This window comes from Dendrobates tinctorius, unplaced genomic scaffold, assembly GCF_039654945.1.
Source record: "Dendrobates tinctorius isolate UK_male_01 unplaced genomic scaffold, ASM3965494v1 ptg000093l, whole genome shotgun sequence".
NCBI lineage: Eukaryota > Metazoa > Chordata > Amphibia > Anura > Dendrobatidae > Dendrobates > Dendrobates tinctorius.
Genome location: NW_027361761.1, coordinates 16,154,832 through 16,182,503, shown reverse-complemented (window position 1 = coordinate 16,182,503; position 27,672 = coordinate 16,154,832). Strand labels below are relative to the sequence as shown.

The following is a 27,672-nucleotide window of genomic DNA, read 5'->3' as shown; positions in this document are numbered from 1 at the left end:
TCTAATTTTTTCTTTTAATTTCTGTTCTATCTAGTATTATGGAGAGTGACCCAATGTGATGGATGCAGGAACTATCTGAAAGCCTCTGGAAATCTGGATATACCTGGAACAGAGAAAGTCCTTAATCCATGTTGACTATGGACACATTTTTTGTACACTTCTCAAAAAAATAAAGGGAACACTTAAATAACAGATTATAACTCCAAGTGAATCTAACTTCTGTGAAATCAAACTGTCTCCTGGTAGCGCCTCCAGACTCTGAACACTGCGCTGACAGACACAGCAAACCTTCTTGCCACAGCTCGCATTGATGTGCCATCCTGGAAGAGCTGCACTACCTGAGCCACTTGTGAGGGTTGTAGAGTCCATCTCATGCTACCACGAGTGTGAAAGCACAACCAGCATTCAAAAGTGACCAAAACATCAGCCAAAAAGCATTGATACTGAGATGTGGTCTGTGGTCTCCACCTGCAGAACCACTCTTTTATTGAGGGTGTCTTGTTAATTGACAATAATTTCCATCTGTTGTCTATTCCATTTGCATAACAGCATGTGAAATTGATTGTCAATCAGTGTTGCTTCCTAAGGTACCGTTACACTTAGCGATGCACCAGCGATCCCGACAACAATATGGATCGCTGGTGCATCGCTAAGTGGTCGCTAGTGAGCTGCCACACAGGCAGATCTCACCAGCGACATAGCAGCGGTCGGGGGTCGCTACTTACCTGTCAGACACGACGATCCTGACGTCCTCCCGCCCGCGTCCACGCGTCGCTCGTCAGCGCCACAGGAAGCCCAGCAGGAAGCGCCCGACGAGAAATGGTCCAGGACGTTCTTGCGCAATCAGCGATAATCAGCGGGGGAGTCGGTCGGAGGTAAGTGTCACATGTAGCGATATTGCTAGCAATATCGCTGCTACGTCACAAAACCAGTGACGTTACAGCGATATTGCTAGAGATATCGCTATGTGTAATGGGCCCTTAAGTGGACAGTTTGATTTCACAGAAGTTTGATTTACTTGTAGTTATATTCTGTTGTTTAAGTGTTTCCTTTATTTTTTTGAGCAGTGTATATATTTTTGTTTTGTTATACATCCCTTTGGGATATTTATTTTTCTGTTTATAGGTGCTCTATCTATATGTATTTGTAAGGAGGTTTTTGTTATGGTGGCTATATGATACATTATGTATTGGCACTGTTTATTTCCATTATATATATTGTAATGTGCTAGGTATACTTATTTCTACAGTATACATCTTACCGGCATCAATATACCTATAATAATACTAAATCAGCTTTTTATTACTCGATCCCCCTTTTATTGGGGTTTTGGCAGTTTTTGTGGGTTATATTACTGACATATATGTGTCAATATGATGTATTGGATGTTACTGTATTTCCATTTTGGGCACTTTTGTGCATTTGCATTATAGAAATCATTCTTATCGTGCTCTACATATATAGTCATCTAAGTATGTTCTTTATAGTGGCTGTATTTTGATAACGTATTGCTATCTATCAATTTTTTGTCTGTCTTTACCACGTCTAAATAATTGGATATACAAGCGTTTTATTCATTTTTGTATTTCCTATTTTATTGCCCTCTTTGGTGCCCCTATTTAAGATGGCCGCTATTGTGCTGCTTAACACTGCACACTGTCTCCTCCGCGTCGGCCACTTTATTTCCTCCTGACGCTTGGCACCTGATCACGTGGAGCCCCACGTGTTTCCGGTGTCAGCTGACTGGGGGAAATGCTGGCCGCGGCGGTGTTAGGATAGATGACATATCGCTTTAGTTATTATGACATTTCGGGGTTGCGCTATATAAATACATGCTACATGCATTCTTCTACCACGCCCCCTGATGAAGGAGTTTGCCGCTAAGCAGTGTCGTTCAGGTACACTAAGAAAATAATTAGTGATTGTTCATTTAGTGACAGGTGACTGACAGCTGTGGACTTAAGATTGTGAAACAGCAGCGTCCAAGAGGGGAAGGCTTTTTGCAACATGAGTGGGACAAACAAGGTCATGGTGGAAGGGGGAATAGGCTTGGTGTTCGACCTGTACGAGGTTTAGTTGTTATTGTGAATGAAAGCTCAACTGAACAAACATTGTCTCATCCTATTCTGAAGCAGTGACTGGTGTTAAATTGTAGGGGGTCACTGTGTGTTCCCCTCAGGATGTGCACAGAGGTGTATTGAGGCCATGAGAGTGCATTGTATTCACAGGCGTAGCTGTGGTTGCAATGCAGACTAAAGTAAGTACTGGTCTTTGACATGCTGGATGTCCAAGGCAGATTTAAGGAAAACCTAGTCTGTCTGAAACTGACTGCAGTATGTTAGTGTTGCTGTCCATTTCATTCCAGGATGGGTGTTCCTTTTGGCTGAAGGCCACAGGTTGCTAGTTAAAAACCCTGCAGTATAGGGTTTTGGAGTGTCAGGTTCAGTGTCAGTCTTGTGTTTGCAAGAATACAGAACAAGAGGCTCTGCACAACTCCACCTGTGTGAGGAAATGCAGGCCAGCGGAGCCAGGCAGCCAAGGGCAGCTGAAGAGCCTGGCACCCACAGCATACACAGCGCTGCAGACACCCATCGTAACTGGTCTTGGAGGTGGACTGTCTTTTTCCCGGCTGTGAACCAAAGGTAGACTGTCCTGTGCCGAAAGAGGACTGGCTCGTTTAGTGGCTGTAAACTGGAGGATATGATTCCCAGCTGCAATCCGGAGTACATAGTGCACAGTGCAAAGCTGTGAGTAGAATATTAACATGGCGGTGATGTTGCCCACAGAAATTGGTGAGAGGTGGGCTGGCTTGTTAAGTGACTGTAATGCATAGGACAAGTTTCCCGGCTGTGATCCGGAGGATATCGTGTGCTGTCTTTTACTGTTGAACATAAAAATGATGTTTTACTTTGAATTTTGCTGGGTCACTGCCTCTTCACTGTGCATGATGTTACTACTGCACTACACTATCCAACATCTGCTATCAGCTGGCCTACTCGTCTCCCTTTCTTTGGCAGCTGCATAGTGGTAAAGCCTTGTAGATGAGACTCAGAAAGAGCATATGCTCCAGTGGATGAAAAGCGCTGCATCAATTGGCCTCTCCTCCTCTTCCTCTACCTTAACATCACACACAGTAAAATCCTCAGAGCTGGCACCCCAATCACCATTGCCCCGCCCCCAAGTGAAAAATTTCCAAACGCTCAAGTGACTATGGGGAACCTTAGATGGGCCATTTTGAAGAGCTGTTCACATAAGGTATCAGGGTTCCTAGCACACCAGTCCCTCACCCACCTCCTAATTTTAACTTAAATTCAAAGCTACAGTACAAATGCTGGCCACGATCCTGTCTCATGCATGTCCCATGCCTGGCTGCTGCTGTGCAATTGTAAATTTTCTACTGTGGGTTAACTGATGCCACTTTTGCTTGTGTCATTATTTTTTTGTAAATGTTTGTACTCCAATCTGGGTCTCTATCGTGTGTGTTGCCTGAATTTGGCAGGGCTCTCAGAGTACCAGGCCTACATCTGTCACTCATCCACTTGTTTCTGATCAATGTTTAAGGCCTTTTCCCATGCATTGTCCCATGCATCCATGCTGCGCAATTATACTATTTGTACTCTGGGTCAATTGATACCACTTTTCTTGTCTTCCCATAATTTGAGCTGTTTGGGCAGTTTTTCAGCTCCCCTGAAGGTGTTACCTATGCATTTGGTTTTGCCTCCTGTTGAATTTAATGGGATTTGGATTAGTTTGGCGAACTGTTAGGCGAATATCGGTAAATTTGCCGATCCGAATCGAATCGAACCTTAGAAGGTTCAATCATCTCTAGTCTGCACTACTGCCCATGTCTCAAGTCTCCTCTTTTCTTTTTTGTCCCATTGCTTTGTAAAATGCTCTGTCCATACTAGTTGAAACATAACATTACTGGCAGAGGAAGTAAGACGACTGGCTAGAAAAAATTGCCAAAGTCTGCTAACTGAGAATCTATGCCATTCTGAGAATAAATAATTGACAATCACATAAATGTGGTATTACCAAAAAATAAGATTCAATGTTTATTTTTTTACTTACTTTGGGAAGGAGAAATCCTCTGAAGTTCACATCCTGAGTGGTAGCGTGGGGCACATTGGTTGGAACAATGTTTCCAAATCGCTGAATCTCATGGATGACGGCTTCAGTATACGGCATCTCTCTACGATGAATAACTTGGGGCTCATTCGATCCAATGACTTTATCGATTTCACTTTGGACCTTTTCTGTTTTCAACACAAACTTTATGTAAAAAAAATGGAGATTTCGCGAGAACTTTCATCAATAAAAATGATAACATTTCTGCCAGATTTGATACCATTGTGGCTGTTATGAAATTTCAGGTTACATAACCTTAATTTCCCCCTGTATTAAAAATTCTTTCCATATTCTTCCATAGGGAAATTTTGACATTGCAATTTTGCCAAATCCAAAAGTTATTTTTGACACCTAGGAGTTCTATTTGGAATTTGTGCCTTCTTAGACACGCATCGGTGATACAAAATTTATTTTTTCTGGTGGGAATTTTTGTGACCATTGTGGTTAGCAGGCCAAAGTAGTATACCATTAATTTTCATGATGGGAGCCATGTCTGGTCCTCAGAAATTCTCTGTCTAGCCTCTTCTTTCCTTCAATCCACAATGTTGGGCATGTTAACTAGGCACCAAAGCGGGCTCTGATGTCACAACACATCGTGAGGCTGTAATATCACAACGTGCATCACTCAAAGCTCTGACTTGTCCTCAGCTAACACACCATGACTACACGATGTGTGTTGGTATATCAGGGGCTTAATTGGGGCCGGAAGAGGACAGATCCCTGGCGTCATGCTACAAAGGAAAGAATAGGCCAGATGTAGATAGACAGTTGCTATGGTGGAGGGTCACATGGGCAAAGGGGTGAATATTATTATTAATAATTTTTACCGTATTATTGTTAAGAAATGAGGTCTCAGGAAGCGCTCAATAATAAACAACATTCGATTTGCATTGGAAAACTTCACATGAATTAAATTTCCTGTCCAAATTTAAGCAAACTGCCAAATTCAAATCACTTCTACAAATATACCATTAATAACAGGAGATAAGGAAGTCTCCTCCCTCTCCTTTTGTCATAGATTATGCCCACTACATTCTCTCATTGAAGTCTAAAGACTATTTTCTGACTCAGGTTTCTTATGTCTGATATTTTTTATTATTTATCTAGAGGCCTTCAGCTCAATCTCAAGCCATGGCTTCATGATGAATGAAGGATCTGTAGGAAGTTGGATCTTGTTCAAGCCTAGATAAGTTGATCTTTATCTTGAAATTATCAAGCCATCGGAATGCTGGACTTCCTCTTCACCAAATTCCTTTTATTTTTCCGAGCATGATGTCCTTCTCCAGTGATTGCTCTCTTCATATGATGTGTCCATAGTAGGCAAGGCATATGTAGCTGGTGTAAAATAAATGTCTGACCTGCTGATCACAGTTGAAGGAATATGGCTGCCATAATAATCATTCACAGAAAATAATATAATTACAGATTTTGATAAAATAATGTCTATCACTGTCTGATTTTAATTAGTAAAAGCAAAATGAAGTAAAAATGATACATTCCCACACATGAGGTGGATCTCTTACTTTGGATTTCTGGATACTTCATCATTAGTAGAAGGCCCCATCTCAGGGTGGTTGAGCTTGTTTCCATGCCAGCGTCAAAGAGATCCGCAACCAGGTGTGATAGGTTTTCATTGGTGAAGTATAATTTAGGATTTGGCTTTTCCTAATGTATAAAATACATCAAATACATGTTCTTTGAGAAGTCTCTTTGAACTGCTGCTCAACCTAGATTCCAAACTCAAGTATTAATTACAAACATGGAGCATGGAGGAGGGGAGCAGAGAAGCTAACAATAGGAGAGTGTTTGTAAATATTTTTTGCGTATGGATTCTGGCCAAAGCAGCACATCAGAGCAGCTTCTAACAGAACATAAACTTGGTAGTTAAAACAGCACTTTCAGCATTGTTTTATAGCATTAGTGTTACAGTTGTGTGATGAAATGTCTTTGTATGCAACGCTTTTCCCACTAAATATGTACTGTATACATTATATTCTACCATATGTGCTGGACATATTCATATGCTCCCATTCACTAGATCTATCTCTCTATCTATCTATCTATCTATCTATCTATCTATCTATCTATGTATCTATCCTGTGGTATGAATAAGGTCATATGTAATAAGGCTGAAGCATTCCTAGCATTTTGCAATGTGACACCCTGGTATAGTGCTGATTTGTCAGCTATATGGGATGCCCAGTTCATTGGTGCCTTAGTAGAGTATAACTATATCTATCTATCTGAACAAAAAAATGATGCAGCACCAGCACCAGCTAAAAATGGAAATAGTGGGTGTGAAGCCCCCCAGGCAAATCCAAACCTTAATAAAATCTAAGCAAATCGAGGCATCTCTCTAAGGTAAAAAGTATAAATGGTTTATTGACCCATTGTGATGGCGGCATTTTATTCCAAGTGTGGAACTTTCTCAAGTCAAGTGCTAAAGAAAGTTTCCAAACCAAGCACTTGAGAAAGTTCCACACCTGGAAAAAAAGGTCGCCAACACAATGGGTCAATAAACCATTTATACTTTTTGACCTTGAAGTCCTGCCTCTATTTGCTTGAATATTATTAAGGTTTGGTAGGGCAGCACAGTGGCTCAGTGGTTAGCCAAGGACAACATCTGCAAGGAGTTTGTATGTTCTCCCCGTGTTTGAGTGGGTTTCCTCCGGGTTCTCCGGTTTCCTCCCACACTCCAAAGACATACTGATAGGGAATTTAGATTGTGAGCCCCATCGGGGACAGCGATGATAATGTGTGCAAACTGTAAAGCGCTGCGGAATATGCTAGCGCTATATAAAAATAAAGATTATTATTATTATTTGGTATTGCTTGAGGATGTTTGCACCCACTGCCTCCATGTTTTGCTTTTGCTGATGCTGCATCATTTTTTATTCTTCTATTTATCTATCTATGTATCTATCTATCTAGCTTTCTATCTACCTATCTATCATCTATGTATCTATCTATCTAGTCATGATTAGGGATGAGCGAGTAGTGAAGTATTCGGACTCGCTGTACTCGTTACAAGTACCTCCTAATACTCGGGTACTCCTAACGCGTAAAGAGTCCAATGCAAGTCTATGGGATATGCGAGTAAAGGGCGGGGACTGTGCGAAGACTGTGTCGGGCTGTGTGGGACTGTGCTTGGCTGTGCGGGACTGTGCTGGGCTGTGCATGTACTGTGCGACGATAGTGCCTGGCTATGCGGGACTGTGCTGGGCTGTGCAGGCACTGTGCGGGCTGTGCCGGGCTGTGTGGGACTGTGCCAGGCTGTGCGGAGACTGTGCGGGGACTGTGCTGGCCTGTGCGTGACTGTGCTGGGTTGTGCAGGTACTGTGCGGGCTGTGCGGGGACTGTGCGGGACTGTGCTGGGCTGTGTAGGTAATGTGCGGGCTTTGCTGGGCTGTGCAGGTACTGTAACACAACAAGAAAGCACAGAATGACAAATTTGCAAAAATACTCAGCAGTGAAAAATATGACAATAATCAGCAAGTGCTGGATAACAAATACAGGGTATTTAGTCAATACGTTTTTTTGCAAAAAATGTATACCAAGCTGCTCCACCTCGTCACGGTAACCCTTAACGGAGCAGTCCCTATCTAATGTATTTAAAACCTGAACATATGAACAGTGTCTAAATGGACAGGATACAGACAGGCGCTTCCTAATATGGGCTCGTGGTGTAAGATATTTCCTTATGTGCATGTCACACAAGAGAGGGGTGGGGTCTCCCAAACCATGCTAAGCAAGGAAAAAATGGATTAAAAACACATGTGACATGCACAAATGTGAACAAGTCGGTAGGACAGTGTTCACACCACCCACTGACTGAAACACAACAAGAAAGCACAGAATGACAAATTTGCAAAAATACTGTGCAGGTACTGTGCGGGGACTGTGCTTGGCTGTGCGGGGACTGTGCTGTGCGGGTTGTGCCGAATATTGCGAGGCGAGTAGTGAAATACTCGCCTGGATTCGAGTACCGCGAGTACCGCATTACTCGCCGAGTACCAAATCCTAACGAGTATACTCGCTCATCACTAGTCATGATCCAACGGTTTGAAATTCAAATTTGCCATCTTTGACAAATTTTTCCCAAAAATTTGATTTGCAGGCCAATTGAAAGGGTGTAAGAAAGAAAGAGAGAGAAAAAAAAGAGAGCTGGAGAGAGAAAAGAGAAAGAGAGGTAGAAAGAGTAAAAAGGTGGGTGAGGGGGAGAAAAAAACAAGCTTTTATATTGCAAAAATGAAAAGAAATGTGTGGATACTTGAATATCTTAATCAATTAGAATCTGGTGCCACCTTTCCTATTTCTGTCTCACTATTGATACAATTGATATAACTAAGAGCAGGTGAAGACGACGGTATTTTCTCTAATCATAGATAGGCTGATTATACGAATCATAATCTGATCAGAGTTTTAACAGAGTGTGGTCATAGTGTGATCCAATTCTTTTGGATAAGGAGAAAATGGAGAAAAAAAGTTATTTGTGTTCTCCATTCTGTCAGGCTAATTTCACACTTGCTTTTTTTTGCAGCGCGTTTTTCCCGCAAAAAAACGCATTGAAAAAACGCATACAAACGCATACAACTGCTGTGTTTTTTTCAAGCATTTTTATGAGCATGCATGAAAAAAACGCAGCGTTTTTATTCGTTTGTATGCATTTTTAGTGCGTTTTTACAGCGTTTGCGTTTTTTCCAAACATTAGGTGGCCCCTCACACTAACCCAAACCATGACTTTACTAACCCTAACCCTAACCCTGACCCTAACCCTGACCCTAACCCTAACCCTAACCCTAACCCTGACCCTAACCCTAACCCTAAACCTATCCCTGACCCTAACCCTGACCCTAACCCTAACCCTAACCCTGACCCTAACCCTAACCCTAACCCTGACCCTAACCCTAACCCTAAACCTAACCCTGACCCTAACCCTAACCCTGACCCTAACCCTAACCCTTAACCAAACCATACTAACCCTAACCCAAACCCTAAACCCTAACTAACCCTAACCCTGACCCTAACCCAAACCCTGACCCTAACCCTAACCCTAACCCTGACCCTAACCCTAACCCTGACCCTAACCCTAACCCTAACCCTGACCCTAACCCTTAACCAAACCATACTAACCCTAACCCAAACCCTAAACCCTAACTAACCCTAACCCTGACCCTAACCCAAACCCTGACCCTAACCCAAACCCTGACCCTAACCCTGACCCTAACCCTAACCCTAACCCTGACCCTAACCCTTAACCAAACCATACTAACCCTAACCCAAACCCTAAACCCTAACTAACCCTAACCCTGACCCTAACCCAAACCCTAAACCCCCTTATCTAACCCTAACTCTAACCCAAACCCCTAAATTCCATGGTTAACAAAAAAAAACACATGTGCAAAAAAATGCATACATAAGCATGCCAATGCGCACATATGCGCCCCCATAGACTTATAATGGGTGTCTTGCTGTAAAAAAAACGCATTGCGCTCGCATGCGTTTTTTTGAGGCAAGTCGGACGCCCAAAAAATGCAACAGGATGCATTTTGTGCGCCCGAGCGCATAACGCAAAGAAAAGCATGCGCGCAAAAACGCATACAAACGTGTGTGTATGCGCACATAAGCGCATCCCATGCAAAGTATAGGAAAAAAAATTGCATGCATTTTTTAGCGCTAAAATACCGCGAAAAAAAACGCAAGTGTGAAACCAGCCTCAGTCCATGGAAATCGGACAGCACTCAGATGTCATCTGAGTGCAGTCCTTTGCTTTCCAGTCCTCATCATTTATACAGGCTATCATAGTTCCCATGATTGGATGTGCTATAGAATGTTATGCGCTAGCTGCAGGACCTTATGGGGAAGCCTTTTTATTAATAATTCTGTTTTATTCCAGGCAAGACTAAGTGTTGAGATGTGAACTGGAGAGGATAAAGGAAATTTTATCTTTCCTAATGGCAGAGAAGCATATTCTGAAGGAGAAAGGTTGAGTACATTTTAGGAGAAGCTGTGGAGACCTTAGGCAAAAGCTTTGTCTGACGTTATCAATCTTTTGCTTGAAGAATGAGGCAAAGTCTTCAGCTGAGATAAGAGTAGAGGGAGGAGGAGCTGGAGCAGGGAGGAGAGAATTAAAAAAATTGAATAGCTGTTTATGGTTGTGTTGTGAGATAAGTAGGATATGAGAGATGAGAAGGTTTGTTTTGCTGCAGTGAGTGTGGACTTGAAAGTAGTGAGGGACTGTTTGATTGTGATGAAGTGCTCATTGGAATGAGATCTTTTCCATCTTCGCTCAGGAACCCTGGAGGCCAACCTCAGTGTGTTAGTCAGGCTGGTATGCCAGAGTTGCCTGTTGATTGTTCGAGCTTTGGTATGTGAGGGGATGACTGATTCAAGAGCTGCAGCTGTTGTGGTGTTATATAAAGTGACAGCTGCATCTGTATTCTGTAAGGAACTTATATTTGCAAGAAGGAGAAAGTATTCAGAGAGTGTAGATCAAGGTGTTTTGAGATTTCTGTGAGGATGTGCAATTTTATGGAATGGTGATTATGAACCTGAAGAGGAGAGGAAAGAGAATGTAAGTAGGTTGTGATCAACAATAGAGAGAGGAATGTTAGAGAGGATAGATAGGTAACAGAAGCGCATGAAGATGAGGTCCAGTGTGTGGCCCTCTTTGTGAGTAATTGCAGAAGACCACTGAGTGAGGCCAAAGGAGGAAGTGAGAGTTAGAAGCTTAGAGACAGCTAAGTGGGACATGTCAATGGGGATGATGAAGGCATCCACGATAATAGTGGGGATGTTAATGTAAAGGAAATTAAGTAGACAGGTCATGAAGTGGTCGAAAAAAAGGTGGAGACTGGTGCTGGGAGGGACAGTAAATGACAGCCAGTTGGAGGAGGAGTAGATGTGCACAGAATGCAACTCAAAACAAGGGAGAGTAATGGAGTGTGGCAGTGGAATATGGGTGATGGAGCAGTTATCTGACAGGAAAAAAACAACTTCTCCACAATGATTGTTATCAGGGCAGAGGTTTTGTAAAGGTGAAATCCACAATAAGAAAGTACATCTGGACAGTCTGTGCTATAGTGGGTGAGGCAGGCTTCGATGATGCCGAGGAAGGAAAGTTTGTTAGTAATGAAAAGATCATGGATGTAGAAAACTTTGCTGTAGACAAAGCCAAGATTCCATAGATCTTTTGTCAGAGGGGATGGGGAAGCAGGGGCTGGGCAAACGGGTATAAGGTTATAACATTTGTGAAAATTAGTGATAGTTCGTGGATGGGAGGTTAAAATAACTGTGGGGATGTGGTGAGGAGGACTAGGATTTGGATAGAGGTTGCCAACAGTTAGGAGAAGCAGACAAAGTGTTAGTAGGTGGGAGCAGGAAAGGGCTTTAGGCAGCTGTGTTTGTAGACAGAGGATTTTATCTTGTGGAACAGTTCTGAGGGTTAGGAGAGATTAATGGGGAGGATGGAAGGAGAGATGACCAGTTCTTTACTAGATGTAGGGATTATTAGGGTTAGTAGGAAGTGGAGGACTATAGTAGTGAAAGTGGAAAGAAAGAGAAACAATATTCACTGTGACTATTAGTGTTGAGCGATACCACCCGATACTTAAAAATATCATATCGGAATTAATGTTGAGCATTCCGATACCGCAAGTATCGGGTATCGGACGATATTAGCGGTATCGGAATTCCGATACTTAGTTCCGATACTTTTGTCATATCGGATTCCGGAATCGGAATCGGAATAGGAAGTTCCCATCATGCTATGAGCCTGCTTGCTTTGATTAAGCCAATGGGAATCCTCCGAAGTGTGGGCACATCCTGTTAGGCATGTAGGCATGTTAACTATTGGCATGGCTGTGATTGGCTGCCGAAATGATGTCATGATGCACTATAAAAGCCACCGCAGCCTCCATTTCTGGTCACTCTGCTGTGAATTCAGTTAGGGACAGGCTGCTGTAGAAGACTGTGAGGGACAGTTAGAAATAGCGATTCCACCAAACATCTAGTGCTTTACCCAGGCTACATAAACCACCACTGTAGCCTTCTTTGCCCTAGCAGCAGTGTTCACAGCTGTCTGCAAGGGCTGTGTGAGTGCAGCTCACGCTGTGGAGTGGGTCCTGCAGCCACGTCAGGCTGTAGGCCACCCAGTGTGATCACTGCTGCCTCATACATCTTTTATTTTTTGAGCTGCATTTTTTACATAATTTCAATCTAGTGTGCTTCCATCCGTATCCATATACGTTGGTTGCAAACACTAGTAGTAGACAGCGGAGCCTTTCTGCAGCCTTTCAGTGCTAGTGTCCACTTTGCTGCACTGTTCACGGCTGTCTGAGAGGTCTCTGACTGTGTGTGAGTGCAGCTCACGCTGAGTAGTGTGTCCTGCAGCTACGTCTGGCTGTAGGACGCTCAGCGTGCGTCAGTGCCTCACACATATTTTTATTTGAGTGCAGCTCATTTTTTCTTCTATTAGTGTGCATCCATCCGTCTCCATCTACGGTGGTTGCAAACACTATATAGGAGTACACAGCGGAGCCTTTCTGCAGCCTGTCAGTGCCAGTGCCCACTTAGCTGCACTGTTCATGGCTGTCTGAGAGGCCTCTGACTGTGTGTGAGTGCAGCTCACGCTGAGTAGAGTGTCCTGCAGCTACGTCTGGTTGTAGGATGCTCAACGTGCGTCACTGCCTCACACATATTTGTCTTTGAGTGCAGCTCATTTTTTCTTCTCCTATTAGTGTGCATCCATCCGTATCCATCAACATTGGTTGGTTGCAAACACTATATAGGAGTAGATAGAGGAGCCTTTTTTTCTGGCTTGTGCCCTGCCGGCGCAGCCAGATTAGTATTACCCAATTTTTTTGGAGCCTCATCTTTTGCATTGTAGGTTACCTGCCTGCATTGTAATAGCTCCAAAAAGTTGGTGATACTATCAGTTTCAATTCTTTGTTCACATACTTTGAGTTTGTTTCCAACAAAGAAACCACAAAAAAAGTTCACCAAACACTACATTTTGAACTTGTGTAGGCCACATCAGCTCCTATTAAAGTCTAGTCCACACACACACACACTTCATAAAATTAGTGTTTCTTGTACCTGTAACCAGCTGTTCAGGAATAAGCACACTAAGGCCCCCCTTTGTACTTTTTTGCCTATCTTAAGCAGTCTTGCAAGATGAAGAAGGCAGGGAGTAAGGCGCGTGGGCGTGGGCGTGGGCGTGGAGTTTCAGCAGGGAGAGGACGTGGGGATTCTGCAGGGAGAGGACGTGGGGATTCTACAGGTAGAGGACGTGGGGATTCTGGGCCTGCTGCGGGCACCAGTGGATCAGCATCCCCCAGTTTTAGCAGGCAACAGTCCTTTATGCGCAGCTTTGTAGGACCTCAACGTACCCCACTGCTGCGGGAGGAACAAATTGAAGCCGTTGTCGGATGGATGGCAGCTAACGCATCGACTTCAATTACTTCCGCATCCTCTCAGGGTCAGAGCACCGAAGAGCAACCATCTGTCTCTTCACCACCTGCCAAAGTGCCCAGGCAGTCAGAGAGACATGGACAGGAGCCATCACAGTCTCTACTTCTGTTCTCGGAATCTGTTGGCTTGGAAAGAGGGGGCCAGCCAAGCAGCATTCCTGAATGTGAAGAAGAGGGAGTATGCAGTGATGCGCAACTTCTTTGTCCCTCTGAATCTGAAGAGGCGAGTGGGCCAGTGCCTATGGTCAGCACACCTCAGTACGCATCAGATGATGACGAGACTCAGTTGCCACTTTCTGGTGCGTACGGTGCTGGCGAGACAACCCCGGAGAAGCAGCTGTTTGAAGAGGGGAGGGAAGATGATGAGGTCCTTGACCCATCATGGCGTGAGCAACAGGAAGGTGGTGGGAGCAGCTCGGAGGAAGAGATTCCCCTACCGGCCAAAACAGGAGGCAGAGGGAGGGGGAAGACTTGGTTGCCTGTACCCTCCACTTCGGCACCCGTTAGGAGCATTCCTCCTTCCAAAGGCAAACCGGGCGCTCACAAGAGTTGCAGTGCGTGGTCCTTTTTTGACACAGTTGCAGATGACATTTGCTTTGTCAAATGCAAGCTGTGTCATCAGAGAGTCAAAAGAGGGAGAAATATCAGCAACCTCAATACCACAAATATGTGGAAACATGTGCGCACCAAGCACGAGTTGGAGTTGCAGAGACACCCTGAAGACGTAGGCCAACGTACAGCACCACCTACCACCTCTTCAGTTCGTGTTGGGCCCTCTTCCTCCAGCTCACACACTGCTGGTTCGGCTTCCTCACAGGATCGCCAAGGAAGAACCTCTGCCACTGTTGTCCGGAGAGCCTGTCAGATTACACCCATAGCAGCACGTTCCCATCCATCACAGCCATCGGTAGCACAGGCATGGGATAAAAGGCGCCCTTACTCGGCAAACCATCCCCGAGCACAGTCTCTGAATGCTGGCATTGCCAAACTTCTGGCAGTTGAAATGCTGTCATTCAGGCTGGTGGACACTGACACCTTCCGGGACTTAATGGCATTGGCAGTCCCCCAATACAACGTGCCCAGCCGCTTTTATTTCAGCAGGCGAGCCGTCCCTGCCCTGCAGAAACATGTTGAGGGCAAAATAAAACATGCGCTACTAAACGCCGTTAGTAGCAAGGTCCACCTGACCACCGATGCGTGGACCAGTAACCATGGACAGGGACGATACCTTTCCCTCACTGCCCACTGGGTCAATGTTGTGGAGCCGGGTACGGATCTGGAGAGTGGCGCTGTACGTGTTCTTCCAACGCCACGGATTGCAGGACTCCAGTCTGTACACATAGACTCCTCCTCCTACTCAAGTTCCTCAGAAACAGCAGAGCAGGAGCCTGTTACGACCGATATGAGCACAGCCGTGGCCAAACGTCAACAGGCTGTACTCAAATTAATTTCTTTGGGGAATCGAAGCCACACAGCACAGGAGCTCTGGAATGCTATCAAGCTGGAGAGCGATGTGTGGTTTGGGCCAGCGAATCTCCAGCCGGGCTTGGTAGTGTGTGACAATGGCCGAAATCTGGTGGCAGCTCTTGGCCTAGGCAACCTCACACACATCCCATGTCTGGCACATGTTCTTAACTTGGTCGTGCAGAGCTTTCTATCCGGATCTTGCTGCACTGTTGCACAAGGTCCGCATAGAGTGCGCTCACTTGCGACGTTCCAGCACGGCAAGATCGCGCCTCGCTGCTCTGCAGCGACGATTTGGCCTTCCGGAACATCGCATCATATGTGACCTACCCACCCGGTGGAATTCAACGTTACATATGTTGGAGCGGTTGTGTGAGCAGCAGGCAGCAGTCATGGAGTACCAGTGGCATCAGGCGCAAACAAGTCGCACTGTGCGCCGTTCACACTTCAGCACCATTGAGTGGGCCTCTATGAAGGACATCTGCCTCGTTTTGCGTGCCTTCGATGAATCCACGCGGATGGCGAGTGCAGATGATGCACTAGTCAGCATGACTGTCCCCCTTATCTGCCTGCTTCAACAAACACTGCAAGCACTAAGGGATGAGGTTTCAGAAGAGGTGGAGGATGAGGAGTCCCAAATGCCATCTGCTTCTGGACAGTCTGCGCTACGTGTTTCCTCACAAAGGCCTAGGCAGGGGACACTTTGTGAGGAGGATGAGGAGGAGTCGATGGAGGAGGAAGACATCTCTCCAGAGGAGGGAGGTACACAAACCTCTACTCAGTATGTACAGCGAGGGTGGGGTGATGCAGAGCAGGCCGAGGTCACGCCTCAAACAGGGGACAGCGGTTCTTTGGCAGTTGGGAGTCTGCAGCACATGGTTGATTTCATGCTGCAGTGCCTGAGAAACGACCGCCGCATCGCCCACATTCTCGTCTCGGCTGATTATTGGGTGTACACCCTCCTAGATCCTCGCTACCGGGACAGCGTACAAAGGCTCATACCAACGTTGAACCGGGAGCGTAAAATGCGGGAGTACGAAGAGTCACTGGTGCAGTCCATAATGTTTTCCATTCCACCCGACAGCATTGTTGCTAGTGCTTTACAAAGCAGCTCTGTGCGTCGAGGCAGTGGAGGAAACTCTGCACAAAGAGGGAGCAGAGGCAGCGCCGCAGCACAAGGCAAGACCACTATGGCCCAAATGTGGCAAAGTTTTGTGTGTCCACCACAATTGTCTACACCATCAGCGACGCCTCGAGTCAGCAGGAGGCAACGCTTCCGTCAGATGGTGTCAGACTACATGTCTTGCCCTGTCGCTGTACTCCCAGATGGCTCTTCCCCCTTCAAGTTTTGGGTCTCTAAGCTGGATACATGGCCAGAGCTTAGCCAGTATGCATTGGAGGTGCTGGCTTGCCCTGCTGCCAGTGTATTATCGGAACGTGTCTTTAGTGCTGCAGGTGGTGTACTAACAGACCGTCGCACGCGACTATCTTCCGATAATGTTGACCGGCTGACTTTTCTGAAAATGAACAAGGCCTGGATCTCCAAAGACTTTGCCATTCCTCTTACAGACTAAATTAGTGGTTGGCAACTGTATCCAGGTCTGCTGGTGTGTTCATTTTTCTACCACCTGAACTATAATCCCTTTGCTTCAACACAGCCAGTTGTCGCTCAGATGTGTCGTCTGCACAGAGAAACACACTAGCTCCTGTGTTAGTGGGGTTCAGTAATGCCAGCTGATCCCCTGCTGTGTGGACGGCAAAGTCACCAGCTCCATCAACATTCAAACCACTACTGATTTTTAACCGTGCCCAACTTAGGTCTCTGGCTCCACTGTCTCTACTATTTCCCCTGACCTCCAACCCCGCCATCTACATCTCTGAAGTGGCGTCAGCACAATCTACACTTGTTCCTGTGTTCCTGTGGCTCAGTCCCATCAGTTTATCCCCTGATGTGTGTCCGGCAAGGTCTCCTGCTCTGTCCACATTCCCATAACCAGTAGTGGGAATGTGGACAGAGCAGGCGAAATTGCCGGACACACATCAGGGGATTAACTGACCGGACTGAACACCTGTAACACAGGAACAAGTGTGGATTGTGCAGACGCCACTTCGGAGCTGTAACTGGCGGGGTTGGAGGACAGGGGAAATACGAAAATCAGTGAAGCCACAGGCCTAAGTGGAGCTTGGTTCAAATTAGTAGTCTACAACCGATCTTAAAATTTCTTCAATGCAGCCTCAGCCTGCTCCGTGCTTGTCCCTGGGCTTCAACACAGCCAGTTGTTGCTCGGAAGTGCCGTCTTCACAGAGTAAAACACTAGCTCCTGTGTTTGTGGGGTTCAGTAACGTCAGCTGTTCTCCTGCTGTTTTGATGGCAATCTGTCCTGCTGCCTCCCAATTGACAGCACATCAGGCCTCAGCCTGCTAAGTGCTTGTCCTGGGCTCCAACATCGCCAGTTGCTGCTCATAACTGACTTTGGCACGGGTACTCCCTCCTGCCCAGCTTGGTTCCAGCCCTGCCTGCTGTTTCCGGGAAGTGTCAATGTCAGTTTGCCACCCCAAGTTGCCATGTCGTGTTGCGGTTGGGTTAGCCGAGGCTAGGGTGCCAGCAGTTTAGGTGCTTCCTATGTGGACTGCGGGTTCTGGTAAGAAAGGCTTGTTCCATAGTGCCAGTAGGACAAGCACCCCCTGTAGGACTGTGTGATTCGGTAACTGCGGCCAGCTTGCGGCATGCCAACTTTGCTTTTCAGGGGTAACTTCTGATACCCCACCGGGTTCCAGCACCGTCAGCTGGTTCTCGTCAGAGCCTTTGGCCTAGGTGCCTCCATCTCGGTATCCGAGTTCCGGCAACGTCTGCTGGTCCTTGGTAGTGCTTTGTAGCACAGGTACCTCCTGCTTAGTAACCGGGTTCCAGCACCGTCAGCTGGTCCTCGGTTGTGCCATTGGCTCTTATTCCTTCTGCTGCCCCTCCGGGTGCCAGCACTGTCAGCTGGTCCTGTCACCCCCGGAGCCTGCACAGACCCCCGGACAGTCGGCACAGACCACCGGCAGGCCGGCATAGCCCCCCGGCAGGCCGGTACAGACCCCCGGACAGTCGGCACAGACCCCCCGAAGGCCCGATCTGACGGCGCATCATGATGCGCATAGACCGCGCATCATGATGACGTCATTTCGGCAGTCAATCAGAGCCACAACAGTGGCTCATTGCATTATGGGACTTCCGATTCCGGTATCCGATATGAAAAAAGTATCGGAAGTCAGTATCGGAATTCCGATACAGCTAATATCGGCCGATACCCGATACTTGCGGTATCGGAAAGCCCAGCACTAGTGACTATGTGTCCAGTTACATTAATTTCTAATTGTGGTCTAATTAATTGCAGTACACTTAAATGCCGCACTTAGGTGATGCTCAACAGACTACCAATATTGAATCGTAAACTGTTTGACTCTAATTACATTAGCCACTGGAGGCAAGAGAAGAGACTGAAACCGCACATCAGAGGGTCTCAAAATGAATGAAGGAACGAAGATTGCAGACTGAAGCTTAGTGCAATTTTATACAGATGACCACTTAAGTATGCAAAAATAATTGTTTTCATGTCACTGATGCCTAAAGTATTTATAGAGTAACTAACCTTTTTTTTTTTTACAGGAAATATATATATATCTTTGTAGCCAGTAGGTAGAAGAATATTCAGAATTGAGAGTCCTCAGTGGTTGATACCTTTTAATGGCTAACTGAAAACATAGTAACAAATTGCAAACTTTCGAGACTACTCAGGTCTCTTCATCAGGCATAGACTAATACAACATCTGAAGAATCACATATTCATACACAACACAGCACAGAACTGTAATTATGGCAGAGTGACAAACAGCTGTGTCTGTAAATATTGAAACAGTTTGTAGATAAGGAGTGAAAGTTTTATTGTTCTCTGATTGGGGTCTACTTCTGTGTTGTGATTCCCCCACAAGGTCTGAAGAGCAAATTCCTTAATTGATGTAAAAGACATAAATCCATGCGACACATTCATTCCTGCATTGAGTGTGCCAAAGGTTGTCATAAGTTTATACTCCCAGACTTTCCTGTCTCTCTGAGATTTGAAGTTACCTTTCAATGCAAGTAATTTCAGGTCCATGATGATGTGATCAGGCATAAAAAAAATGTTTGGCCACAGGTAGATCCATTCTTTTTTCTTTTATTATGTGGCAGTGAGAATTCATCCTTGTTCTAAGCTTTTGCCCTGTCTTTCTAGAGGACTCTCATTTTGTCCCACTAAGCTCCTAGATAAAATTGAACTCGGCAGTGATCCTAACAACCAAGAAGAGGTCAGACTGGACATTTTCACCTGGACGCAACCCTCATTTGGATAAATATATAGATGCCTTTTAGACATTTGATAAAATCCACCATCATAGACACTAACAGGAGACAAGCATCCAACATCAGTGCCCAGGAGAGAACGGCCATAAAGTCTTTAAAAACCAACAATGAAATCTTCATTAAACCTGCTGACAAGGGAGGTGCAATAGTCATGATGAATATGTCAGACTACATGAAGGAAGCAAACAAACAACTTATGGACACATGCTACTACAAAAAAATTGGAGTCAGATCTTACACAGGTCTATTACAAGTAACTAAACAAGTTGGTATCTTGTCTGCCTGATGAATCCACAAAAGCCGATGACCTGATACCAGAGACTCCAAGAATAGGGACATTCTACATGCCTCCCAAAATCCACAAATCTAGAAATCCAGGAAGACCAATTATTTCTTGTGTGGGCACCCTTAATGAGCAGGTATCTGGATGGGTAGAGGATATTGTTAAACCTCTGGTAAAGGATACACCCAGCTACATTCAGGACACAACTGACCTATTGAATAAACTAGCAGCCATAGGTCCTCTACCAGAAGGAACCATCCTGGCCATCATGCATGTGGAATCTTTGTACTCTAGTGTTCCAAACCAGAATGGATTAAATGCCTGCAAATTCTTCATAGAAAACACAGGGACTGATACTGATTCTGTGGTGAAACTTATAAAATTCATCCTCACTCACAATTACTTTGAATTTGACATCAGGATATAGCTACAGCATAATGGCACAGCTATGGGAAGTAAAATGGCTCCACAGTATGCAAATCTTTTCGTGGCCAAGCTTGAAAGTGACTTCCTGCCCTCATGTCCCATCAGGCCTCTGGCTTATTACCGCTACATTGATGATATTTTAATCATCTGGACGGAGTCTGAGCTACAGATAAAGATGTTCCATGAACAGTTTAACCAATTTCATCCCACCATCAACCTAACGCTCAACTTCTCCAGCACTGAAATTATCTTTTTGGACACCATCATTAAGCTACAGAACAATGAAATAGAGACATCCCTGTATCAGAAGCCAATCGACCGTCCAACATTCCTTAAATGGGACACATAACATAGTAACATAGTTATTAAGGTTGAAAGGAGACTTTAAGTCCATCTCGTTCAACCCATATCCTATCCTAACTTGCCCTAACATGTTGATCCAGAGGAAGGCAAAAAAAACCTATGTAGCAAACAGTAAGTTTCACTTTGGGGAAAAAAAATTCCTTCTCGACTCCACATACGGCAATCAGACTAGCTCCCTGGATAAACACAATATTAAGGAAACTAGTGTATATACCCTGTAATATTACACTTTTCAAGAAAGGCATCCAGTCCCTTCTTAAATTTTAGTGGGGAATCACTCATTACAACATCATATGGCAGAGAGTTCCATAGTCTCACTGCTCTTACAGTAAAGAATCCGTGTCTGTGATTATGCTTAAACCTTCTTTCCTCCAGACGTAGAGGATGCCCCTTTGTCCCCGTCACAGGTCTAAGAGTAAAAAGATTATCAGAAAGGTCTTTGTACTGTCCCCGCATATATTTATACATTGTAATAAGATCACCCCTAAGCCTTTGATTTTCCAAACTAAATAACCCCAAGTGTAATAACCTGTCTTGGTATTGCAGACCCCCCAGTTCTCTAATAACCTTGGTTGCTCTTCTCTGCACCCGCTCCAGTTCAGCTATGTCTTTCTTATACACTGGAGACCAGCACAGTACACAGTATTCCAAGTGTGGTCACACTAGTGACTTATATAGAGGTAAAATTATGTTCTCCTCATGAGCATCTATGCCTCTTTTAATGCATCCCATTATTTTATTTGCCTTTGCAGCAGCTGCCTGACACTGGCAACTAAATGTGAGTTTGATGTCCACCCATACACCCAGGTCTTTTTCAGTGAAAGTTTTGCCCATTGTTTTACAATTAAGCACATAATTATACATCTTGTTTGTTCTACCCAAGTGCATGACCTTACATTTATCCCCATTAAAGCTCATTTGCCATTTATCAGCCCAAGCTTCTAGTTTACATAAATCCTCCTGTAATATAAAATTGTCCTCCTCTGTATTGATTACCCTGCAGAGTTTAGTGTCATCTGCAAATATTGAAATTCTACTCTCTATGCCCCCTACAAGGTCATTAATAAATATGTTAAAAAGAAGTGGGCCCAATACTGACCCCTGTGGTACCCCACTGCTAACCGTGACCCAGTCTGAGTGTGCTCCATTAATAACCACCCTTTGTTTCCTATCCCTGAGCCAGCTCTTAACCCACTTACACATATTTTCCCCTATCCCCATTGTTCTCATTTTATGTATCAACCTTTTGTGTGGCACCATATCAAAAGCTTTTGAAAAGTCCATGTACACCACGTCCACTGCATTCCCTTGGTCCAGTCCGGAACTTACCTCTTCATAAAAGCTTATCAGATTAGTCTGACAGGAACGGTCCCTTGTAAACCCATGTTGATATTGGGTCATGAGGTTATTCTTCTCCAGATACTCCAGTATAGTATCTCTTAGAAAGCCCTCCAGGACTTTACCCACAGTTGAGGTTAAGCTCACCAGCCTATAATTTCCAAGTTCAGTTTTTGTCCCCTTTTTGAATATTGGCACTATATTTGCTATACACCAGTCCTGTGGTACAGACCCTGTTATTATGGAATCTTTAAAGATTAAAAATAATGGTCTATCTATGAATCTACTTAATTCCTGCAGTACTCAGGGGTGTGTCCCATCCGGGCCCGGGGATTTGTCAATCTTAGTGAGTTTTAGATGCCGCCGTACTTCCTGCTGGGTTAAGCAGGTGACATTTAATGGAGAATTTTTATCCCTGATCATGTTATCTGTCATGGGATTTTCTTGTGTAAATACTGTTGAAAAAAAGTCATTTAGCATATTGGCTTTTTCCTCATCCTCATCCACCATTTCACCGAGACTTTTTTAAGGGGGCCAGCACTATCATATTTCAGTTTCTTACTATTTATGTAGTTAAAGAATATTTTGGGATTATTTTTACTTTCTCTGGCAATGAGTCTCTCTGTCTCAATCTTTGCTGTCTTGATTTGCTTTTTACAGAGTTTATTTAATCTCCTGTATGTATTTAATGCCTCATCACTACCTACTTGCTTTAATTCTCTAAATGCTTTCTTTTTGTCACTTATTGCGCCCCTTACAGCTCTGTTTAGCCATAGTGGTTTCCTCCTATTTCTCGCATGTTTATTCCCATACGGTATATATTGTGCACAGGTCCTATTCAGGATGCTAATAAATGTCTCCCATTTTCTTTGTGTATTTTTATGTCTCAGGATATCGTCCCAGTTAATTGCACCAAGATCATCTCTCATCCGTTGGAAATTTGCCTTCCTGAAGTTTAGTGTCCTTGTAACCCCTCTACTACACATCTTATTAAAGGACCCATGAAAACGTGTCATTTTTTAAAAAAACTCTATTATCTACAGCCAAGCCATCAGATACAATCATATATGTTCCACCCACATGAATAGAGATGAATATCTTGGTCGCCTCAGAAAGACCTTTTAGAATCAGGCCTACCATCCAAGGACAATTGAAAACCAGATTACAAGAGCCACCAGAATATCAAGGAATTACCTGCTACATTACAAAGCTAAAGAAGAATATAACCGGCTACCTCTAGTAGTCACCTAAAATCCAAATCTGAAGGTGCTAAGGGAGCTGTACGGAAATTGCAACCTTTTCTACAAAAAGATGCCCGATTACAATCCATTTTTCCAGACCTCCCACTACTGTGTTTCAGGCAGCCCCCAAATCTAAGAAGCATCATTGTGTCACGATACATTTTTGGATCAATGTCAGATCTGGATCCTCATATAACCTTTATTCCTTTCAGGCCATCGGGGGTTAATGTCAGTTTTTGGCCCCGGTGGCCGCTGGTGTTATTACAACTTTAGTTTATCTGCTGGTGGCCACTGGTGTTACTGCATTGTGATTATCTATGCAAGTGGAAACCACTCCCACCTTCCGATATAAGCTTACCAGGTGCACCAGTTAACCGTTGGTGATAATATTTCTCTTTGGAGACCAAACAAGCTGGAGTCAGGAGCTGGTTGTATGTGGTGAACTTCAGCTATAACTGCCATCTGGTGCCTTACTCTGCTGCTCAGAGCATTTGCTGCAGAGAAAGCTAAGTTTCAAGTTTTAGTTCATTTAACCCTTAAGTCTCTATCGTATCTTTCCTTGTGTGTTTTTTGGTGCGGTACATTTTGTCCCTGTCTCACCTCCTGGGGAGGGGGTTGGGGTATAGCTCAGGGCTAAACAGGAGATAGGTACAGGTCGGAGACATGGGCCTCACTACCATCAAGTGTACACCCAAGTTGAGTCAGGGCACCCCCTTAGCCTTAGGGGCAGTTAAGGGGCCCTGGTTCCTCATCCTCTGTCTTCCAACTACTTCCCAGTGACACATTGTCAGAAGCTCCCTGTTCTCTCCAACAGCTGCAGGAACCTTTCCTTGCAGCCAGAAAAAATGTAAAACCTGTCCATCTTGACCATGGACAAGATAAAGACCCCCAACTCACATCAGAGCTACAAGATACCAGGTACTTTCAGCTGCATCACATCTAATGTGGTGTACTTAATTATTTGTACTAAATGTCCAACTGGGGGTCTGTACGTAGAGGAGACAGGGTAAAGCTTAGAGCAAGGATGAATTCTCACTGCCACACAATAAGAGAACAAAAAATGCATCTACCTGTGGCAAAACATTTTTGTATACCTGATCACAGCACCATGGACATGAAATTACTGGTATTGAAAGGTAACTTCAAATCTCAGAGAGACAGAAGGGTCTGGGAGTATAAACCTATGACAACCTTTGACACACTCAATATAGGAATGAATGTGTCGCATGGTTTTATGTCTTTTTACATTAATTAAGGAACAGACCTTGTGGGGGCATCACACAGCACAGAACCAGATCCCAATCATAGGACAATAAAACTTTCACTCCTTATCTATGAACTGTTCCAATATTTATGGACACAACTGTTTATAACTCTCCCATAATGACAGTTCTGTTCTGCGTTGTGCGTAAATATGTGATTCTTCAGATTTTGTATTAGTCTATACCTGATGAAGAGACCCGAGTAGTCTTGAATGCTTGCAATGTGTTACCATCTTTTCAGTAAACATTTTGTTATCAGCCTTTTCAAAGTTATCATTTTTTTAATATTACTTTATTTTGCTTTGGATATGGATTCTTCCAAGAGCAGCCGTTCAAAGCAGTTTCTAAAAGAGCATGAACTAGGCAGTTATAACAGCACTTTCAACATAGTTTTTGAGCAAGTAGGAAGCAAAATAAGGAAATAGACTGTATTACAAAGATTAATAACTTTGCAAAGGCTGATCAATAACTAAGCAAAACATGAGTTACTCTTTAAATATTGAACTAAATGAAAAGCAAAGTTTTGATGGGAAAAATAACACATTATGGATTACTGTCTTTCATGTCATTACTGATGGAATTTTCATTGAAAGCTGCAAACAAATCACTAATACAAATGTGAGCAGAACTTGAAAAAGTTAAATAATAAAGTCTGTCTATTTAGAAAAGCTTAACTGGGAACTGAACACAATAATGGTTTACAATGAGGTGTTGTAGTAGCAGGGTAGATTTGTGAAGACAGACTGGCTTTTTAAATTGTGAGGTTTTGGCTCTCACACCGGAATTTGTGTTAACTGCATCTATTTATGTTCTGCTCATTCTCAGCTCTGTTTGCTGTGTGCGCTGAGTCTGAAGATTGCTGAACCATGTGGACACTGCAGGAGCTCAGTCAGTCATGAGTTAAGCTTGTTGCCTGAGTAAAACTGGGAAGGACAGAGGTTATTTATTGTGTAACCATCGGTTTTATTTTTCTTCACAAATCAATAGTGCACATGAAGATAAGAAACTTTGTAATATATTTTTTCAGAGGAATCAATGCAATGTGGGCCAAAGTAGTCGCACGCATGCGTGAGGTACAGGTCCGGACTGGGACTAAAATTCAGCCCTGGCATTTGAAGTTACACAGGCCCACTAGTCACATGGTGATTGTTTAATATCTTTGTACACTTGTAGGTTACAAGAAGTGAGGTGAGTGTAACATGACTATACAATATATAATCACAGCTGTATCCAGTATTACAGCTCAGTCCTATTTATTGTTTTTAGTTGCAGTACCAAGAAAAGCCGCTACTTTACCTACATAACTGGATCTCGTAGATAATGAAGGGATTTATACGACCAAAGGCTATAGAACCTCATTCTGGCGCTCCATAAACTTTGCCTACAGCCACTTTCAGCACGAGACCCAGTGACTCTGAAGAGCGGTGACATCAGTAACGTTACCGCTCTTCAGATATTCCTGGTTTTGCCCTGCACTTGGCAACTGTGAAGAGCGGTATTGTGACTACCATCAATGCTCTTCAGAGTCACCTGCGTCTCGCCAGATTTGGGTTATATATTTTAAAACCAGGGCAGATAAAACAGACAGTGTCTGTGGGCTTCTATTATCAGGCCGGGATGGCTCATGATTATTGACCCGTAGCTCACAGCCTTCACAGAATTGGCGCATCACATTGGATTTGCCTATTCTGGCGCTTTAACCAGCTCATCCTGATGCCCTGCTCTGGTTGCAATCGGGTTAATATATGGTGTTGATGACAGCTGCGATTTGGCAAAAATCACATATTAGATCAAGTCCTGCGGCTAGTAATGGAGAGGTGTTAGTCAGACCCCCCACCATTACTTACCCTGTAAGTTAAAATCATTAAAACACACAGAAAAGTCCTGCATTTTAAAATAAAGACCTACCCTCTTTCACCTATTTATTTTCCCAAAAAACACCTCCACAGTTTCATTGTAATCCACATTGATGTCCCACAACGATTCCCAACTCTGTTGCATCTGGAGGATATGAGGAGCGGTGACATCAGTAACATTATCACTCACCACGGCTGCTGGAACACACTGAGAGTAGTGTGAGAACCAGCGGCAGTAATGAGCGGTGACATCAGTAACGTTATCACAGGTCACAGCTGGCGATTCTCACGGTAACCTCTGTGTGATCCGTAGATGACAGCGCGTGAGCAGCCAGCGGTGAACTGCGGTATCCTTACTGATATCACCTCTCATCACAGCCTCTGGATGTAATAGAGTTGGGGATTGATGTAAGACATCGATATGGATTACAATGGACCTGTGGAGGTGTTTTTGTTTTTAGAAATAATAGGCGAAAAATGTTGTCTAGGTTTTTATTTTAAAACTAGATGGAGGTTGGTAATGTCACGTTGAGGGCAGGCTTTGCAGCGTTGAAACTCTGTCCCCCCCATATGCTCACCCACCTATCCACTCTCTCTTTACCCATGTGCTGACTTCTCCCGTCTGTGCTCTCTTCTTTGACCTGTCTACTCCATGTGCTATCCCCCTTGACTGCTGTCTCTTGTCTTCCTGTGCTGTGTCCTCCTGTGTCTGACCGTGTACAGAACACACCACAGCTCCTGGGCAGGGGAGGAAGCAAAGACAATACTGACACTACAGCAGGAGATCGCAGAGGATACATTTTGTGAGGTAAAATATTGCTTAAAAACAGTCAGTGAAATATTTTACCTCACAAAATGAATCCTCTGCGATCCCCTGCTGCAGTGGCAGTATTGTCTTTTGCTTCCTCACCTGCCCAGAAGATGTGGTATGCTCCATACACGGTCAGACACAGACAATTTTTAAAATGAAATTTCGTTATGGGAAAACCCCTTTAATGTGACCGGCTTCCTCTGTCTGTAGACACGTCGTGCATCTGCCGCCTGAGACACCCATCACTTGGGTGTCCCAATATGGCGGTCGGTGAACTTCCGTCTCTTGGAATTCTGGTATCCAGACACATCTGGACGGAACATGATGTGAAGACATTACATGGCAAGTATATATTAGATAAAGGACTTTTCTGTGTGTGTGTTTAATGATTTTTATTTACAGGGTTAGTAATGGGGGGGTGTCTGACTGACACCTCTCCATTACTAACCCTTGGACTTGATGGCAGATGTGATTTTTACAAATCACAGCTGTCATCAAACCCATATATTACCCCGATTGCCACCACACCAAGGCATCGGGATGACTGGGTAAAGCACCAGAATTGTATAAGTATCTAATATATAATTGCCAATCGACTCTGTCACAGCTTCCGGCGATTGTGTCGCTATCCCACAATCCACCGCGC

The 27,672-nt window shown here is 44.3% G+C and overlaps 1 protein-coding gene across 2 annotated transcripts in view; it reads right to left on the bottom strand.

The window, feature by feature from the left end:
• LOC141098582 (cytochrome P450 2K1-like) overlaps positions 1 to 27,672 on the bottom strand; it is a 132,467-nt gene that overhangs the window by 15,818 nt on the left and 88,977 nt on the right. For both annotated transcript variants that reach the window (XM_073586487.1, XM_073586488.1), the window contains 2 exons: positions 5,652 to 5,793; positions 4,072 to 4,256 (listed from right to left, as the gene is read on the bottom strand). In XM_073586487.1, coding sequence (XP_073442588.1) covers positions 4,072 to 4,256; positions 5,652 to 5,793 — 327 coding nt within the window. The remainder of the gene's footprint in view (positions 1 to 4,071; positions 4,257 to 5,651; positions 5,794 to 27,672) is intronic.